This window comes from Branchiostoma floridae, chromosome 5 (assembly GCF_000003815.2).
Source record: "Branchiostoma floridae strain S238N-H82 chromosome 5, Bfl_VNyyK, whole genome shotgun sequence".
Classification (NCBI taxonomy): domain Eukaryota; kingdom Metazoa; phylum Chordata; class Leptocardii; order Amphioxiformes; family Branchiostomatidae; genus Branchiostoma; species Branchiostoma floridae.
The window spans coordinates 4,673,515-4,679,253 of NC_049983.1; the positions used below are offsets into that span (position 1 = coordinate 4,673,515).

General features: G+C 40.5%; 1 protein-coding gene across 1 annotated transcript in view; it reads right to left on the bottom strand.

Moving 5' to 3' along the window:
* Positions 1-5,261, bottom strand: part of LOC118415619 — a 7,044-nt gene extending 1,783 nt beyond the window's left edge. Inside the window, exons 1-5 of the mRNA XM_035820326.1 lie at positions 5,189-5,261; positions 4,625-4,750; positions 4,003-4,158; positions 3,562-3,705; positions 2,820-2,880 (exon numbers count right to left, since the gene is read on the bottom strand). Coding sequence (XP_035676219.1) covers positions 2,820-2,880; positions 3,562-3,705; positions 4,003-4,158; positions 4,625-4,750; positions 5,189-5,255 — 554 coding nt within the window. The 5' untranslated portion in view covers positions 5,256-5,261. The remainder of the gene's footprint in view (positions 1-2,819; positions 2,881-3,561; positions 3,706-4,002; positions 4,159-4,624; positions 4,751-5,188) is intronic.
* Positions 5,262-5,739: the final 478 nt, after the last annotated feature.

Sequence of the window (5,739 nt, forward strand, 5' to 3'; positions counted from 1 at the left end):
TTCTTTTAGGGGGCAACGCGTCTATATTTCTGTAATGGAACTGGAAGTCCCTTTTCTTTCTTTGCATGGTTTCAACATGTTGCAATTAGAGGACACCCATGCCACATCCTGTCGGCAAAAAGCTTTTTTTTGCCGTTCAGTTTTTACAAACTGAATGAGGTCCAGGTTCAGGTCCAGACCTGGACCTGATCCTCTGGACCTGAACCGGACCTGAACCTGAAATTTCTGAACCAGTACCCACCCCTACCATATACACCTCGGGCGGGTCATTAACCCTTAATTTCCCAAGGGTACAACGAAGGGGCATATCAAAGGCTCGAACATAGGACATTTGAGATAAAATCTATGCCTCTTGGCTTTGAACCAGACACCCTGCCACTACGCTCTGCGACGCCAACAATATATCATGTCATTCTCCATCATATGAGCCTAATGACAGATCCAAACATAAATGGGTTAACGTTATGAGATGAGACCGTGTGGCGCAGCGGCAGCGTGTTTGCCTCGTGACCGAGAGGTCGCGAGTTCGAATCCGGCCGCGTGTCACCGGTCTTGTGCCCTTGGGAAAGGCGCTTTACACGACCTTCCTTACTTTATTCAGGTGAAAATGAGTACCTATCTTCAGCTATGGCCGTCCCTCGGATAGGACATTAAATGAAGGCCCCGTGTCTGGGGATAGCCACACCCCAAGCACGTAAAAGAACCCCCACACGTGCAATGGTGCGGTGTGCGATGGTGCAAATCATTCTGTCTAGAATTGGTGATTCTCTACAAATCACCCGGACTCCAGGAAGAATAGTGACATATCAGTCACTAATGGATATCTGTGTCAAACCAAACCCAATCCTCTAGAACGTCTCGTTACTAACCTTCTTCGCAGACTACCGGAGCGGTAGCGTTTCTTATTTGGGGGGGGGGGGGGTCGCTGGTTCACGATTTTCAACATTTGCTATTTCTTTCTATGCTAGAGAGTGAGTCGGCCGGGAGAATGAGTGGTTCACAAAACAGCTCGCATTTTAATCAGAACAAGAAAATACACACTTGAAATAATGATGGTACACATTTACAACTTTAAACTATTTCTTCTTACGTTACGCAGTCATACTGTATTGACCAGAAGATGAATTATTTCATTTCATTTATTTGGAATGCAAACAATGCATGGCAAGAGGCAACCAGGCAGCAACAAGGCTGGTAGCGGCTACCACTGATACATACAACATGATACATACAAATTATTACAATGTACAATACCTACGACGAAATATCACTATATATATATACAATAGCAATACATCATACAATAGCAGTAAATTATACAATGAACAAAATACATCATCATCAACATGAATACCAATAAGCGAGAAAAAAAGAGAAAAGATGGAATGGTTGGAAAGTCTGTTGGGTTTAGTATTTTCACGCGTCAGTGATCAGATAAGAGGTGGTTTCTACATTTTGCCTTAAATATTCTGACGGTGGCGGACTGATTAATGATTAAAACCACTTGTATACTTATTATAGTACTTATCATTTCTAAATGGCATTATGTTCTAATTGGGAATTTTAGTCAGTACCAGAACCAGAACCAACATTAATCATCATCATTCATTCATTCATTCATTCATTAACAGTCCAAACCAATTATGAAAAACAATTCATTAGGCACATGGTATGTAACGAAGAGATACCAGATACCAGGCTGGACTAATAATCCTACACTTTAGTAATGTCCGCATGCCGTGGTTTATTCTAGAAAAGATTGTTCTTATAAGCAAGAAAAAATGACGTATGCATGATGCTTGCCTTGACTCTCCTTTATAAAATTCAATGATTTTTGTTTGTAGAATAAGCCCTAAGTTACCTATAATATATTTTGTCATTTTTTGTAACGCGACAGCTTACATCTTTCAAGGTTTTGCTGATGTTCAACACTTCTTCGACCACCACACTGGCACTTCGTTCTTGCTGATGCCATGTTTTTATTACGTGAATTGGACAGGGTCATTGGGCGAGTAGAGATTGTGGAGAAAGCGGTTGCAACTGCGGCATGTTTTCTCCTGCTCTTGGAGGCTGTGTTGTGGTACTTGTGGCATCCTCATAAGTTGGGGGCGGGGGGTACTGTGGGAGTTCTGGGGAAGGTTTATACACGGTGGAAATTTGCTGTAGATTGTACAGAGAACTGTAAGCGGGGGGCTGGGCCACCCCGATGCTGTTGGCTGTCATGTCGATGTTTTCATGACCATGCGTTGCAAGTATGAACCGGTTGGTGTCGCTGCTGCTCGGTTTTCTCTTACGGCAAAGACAAATGGTTATAGCTGCTTGCAGACAGGCAATCACAAGTACTACGATGAGTATACCAATGATGCCGCCACCACTTAGTGATGTACCTATAAGGATAAACAACATGACATGTAACAATAGCCACTTTAAACACATGCAGTATTTGTATCTGGGAACGAGACAGACACAATTATGTAAATTAAGTCCTTATTTTCATAATCGTTAAGAGCATAGAATTAACGAATTATTATGTGCTGAGTATTGAATTAATGTCGTTTAGTACATTAGAAATATATTTCCTTCATTAACTATTAAAATTATTTATTTGTATATATAATTAACATGCCATTACACGGAAGACTTTATTTAAGTTCCTAGGTTAAAAATCTTTTTAGACTTTTTAAAAAGAATTCTTCCATCTTGACTTATCCAGTTTCTATGATTAAAACTTCTCTGTAGTTCCAAACACAGCCGTAAGAGGGACCAACTTTGTCCCCTTTTCTGCCTATAAGAACTTTCAACCAACCAAAAATACTAACCAATGCTTGTCCTGAATGCAAATTATCAGAAGCGGAAAAGCCGGTCCAGTAATATAGAAAGCTGATAGGGGTAAAAAAATTAATCATTTCGTTTTCTCATCAATACCCGCATGCCAGAAATAAACGAGATAATTTCCATAAAGGCATTCTCCAGTTATGCTGGTTGCACACACACAAAAAAACATCTCGGGAAGTCAGTAAAGATATACCACATACCGTAGATGAGAGGTATTGCAGACATGCAGTATTAGGAAGTACGTTTGAACATAGTCAAACACAGCTCAAGACTTTTTGTAATTAACGAAGAAATGCTAGAATTGCCTTCTTTGCCAAGATGAGACTGTCACTCTTTTGACAATTTGGCTTTAAGATTATCAACGTGTGCGATTTATGCAAATCAAAAATAATTATTTGCATCATTGATAATTACGTCTGTCGTAAAGGTTAAGATGCGAGTAATTAGGCTTAAGTATGAGGTCATCGAACTCTTTTCAAAGCTACATAGCGATTGAGACACGTAACAATTTATTCAAAGAATTATTCAAATAAATACCGAAAAATTTGTATTGCTAATGAGGAAAAGCCACGTGTCCATTTCTATTATAGAAACACTAAGAAATTAGTTTTGAAAACATGAAAAATCAGACTTTACCCAAAAAAAATCACAAAGATGAATATTTAGATAGCCCAAATATGTGCGAGTGCTGTGAGGGGTAATTACTTTAATTACGAATTGACTGACCATTACTATCCAGAGTCGGTCGTTCTGTCTGCCGTCCTCCAGTTAGTGCCAGTGTGGGCCGGTTTGAACCGGGTCCTACACGATCCGTGCCAGTATCCTCGGGGTTTGTGGCGGCAGTTTGTGGCGGCATGTATCCATTCATTTCTATGATAGAAACACTAAGAAATTAGTTTTGAAAAAAAAGAAGAAAACTCAGACTTCATAAAAAAAACTTAGCTATTGAGACAGGTAAAAATTTGTTCAAAGAATTATTCAAATAAATACCCAAAATTTGTATTGCTAATGATGAAAAGCCACGTATCCATTCATTTCTATTATAGAGACACTAAGAAATTAGTTTTGAAAAAATGAAAACTCAGACTTTACCAAAAAAAATCACAAATATTAATATTTAGATAGCATGTTCGAGATGCTGTGAGAAATAATTACGAATTGACTGACCATTACTATCCAGAGTCGTTGGTTCTGTCTGCCGTTCTCCAGTTAGTGCCGGTGTGGGCCGGTTTGAGCCGGGTCCTACACGATCTGTGCCAGTATCATTCAGGTTTGTAGCGGCAGTCCGACGGCAGAGGCAGACGGTGGGGGACAATATCAGTCCTATGATGAAGGTATATCAAATGGTTACATTTTTCTCGGGATATTTACTCTTCCTACAGTCCGTGAATGTTCATGATATCTTAAAAGCACTTAATGGTAAATTTCGTTTTGTACGCAATTTGTTTGTAGTATGGTTTAATTGTCTGAGAATTTGGAACAAACTATGATAATTCGGGGTGTGAAACACATTTTCTTCCCCTGCATGTGATGGTTTGTGACATATAGTAAATTTTACTTCGATTGCCTGTTGACAAAGAAATCTATCTACAAGATCTTGATAATCTCCAAGATGTTGTTATTGCACGTAAAGAGCATTATGACTGTGTGAAGCTTGAAAGGATTGTGTGTCAGAAAAGCAGGCCTGTGAAATTTAGGAAATATTTCGATTTCCCATTCGAACGACTGCCTGAGGCAACTGCTGTAACGTTATATCCAAGCCGCCTTTCTGTGCAAGCACGCCCCCTACCTTGTGGGGCGCAGTTTGGACAGCAGCGGTTCTCGCCGTTGACGCTCCCCACGAAGCCTGGGCGGCAGGAGTCGCACTGGGCTCCCGTCCAACAGGAGACATAGTTCTCGTCAGAGGTCGAAGAGGCTGCAAAACAAAGTCCAGTCCTGTGCGTTAGTTGTGAAAGGATTCCGGTAGGTCCACGTGGAACCGGTCAAGGACAAAGTTTATAAGTACTACATGAATGACAAACTTCTTACAATACAGTAAACAGCTCTGCTCTATAGATATAACGTGTATACATCTGTTTCCGTTGTTTGTTTGTTTTTGTTGGTATCAAGTATAACATTAAGCAGTCGGCGTGCTGCTTTGTTTTAATGAAACTTTTCAAATCACGTGCAAACCGCCACTTATATGTCCATCCGAAAGCTGAACACAAATGAAGTCTATCCGTACTATATCTGGATTGACTTGAAGTTCGTATCTAGCGTTTTAAATTCATCAAATGGCGACTATCCTATTAACCATCTTTCTCCCTCTTAAAACTATGAAACGATCTACAAAAATATAAAAAGACAAACGTACGCAAACCTTGGCCGTGAATGGTAACCAGTCCCAGCAGTAGTAGTATGATTCCTCGGTAGGTAGCCATCAATATATACCTATACATCGTGATGAGGAGTGGACAAGAACGGATTAACAACATGTAATGTTATGCATTTGAGAGATTCAAGAGTGCAAACACAAGGTTGTTGTGCGACCCTGGTAGTTCCTCAGCATTTGGGTGCTTTATCTTCAGAATTTTAGAATAAGCAAACCTTCATTTGGTGCCAAAATCGATGGTGCGTGATGTGCCTTGGGGGGGGGGGGGGGGTGCTACCTTTTGGTCAACTGCTTGGTAAGTTGTGCATACAACAAATGTAGAGTGGTCGCTTCCTGTGTGCCTGTATGCGAGAACGTCCTATGTAGTTGGTGTTACAAATTCAAATCTGTCCGACGGTGAGTCTCTTTAGCAGGCGTACCGCCACGGTCGCTCTTTCCTTCGTGGGAAACCCCAAATCATGACCTACATGTATATTTTAGTCGAAAGATGATATCATAATATGATCTAAATATAGCTCGAGGTGCCCCACCCT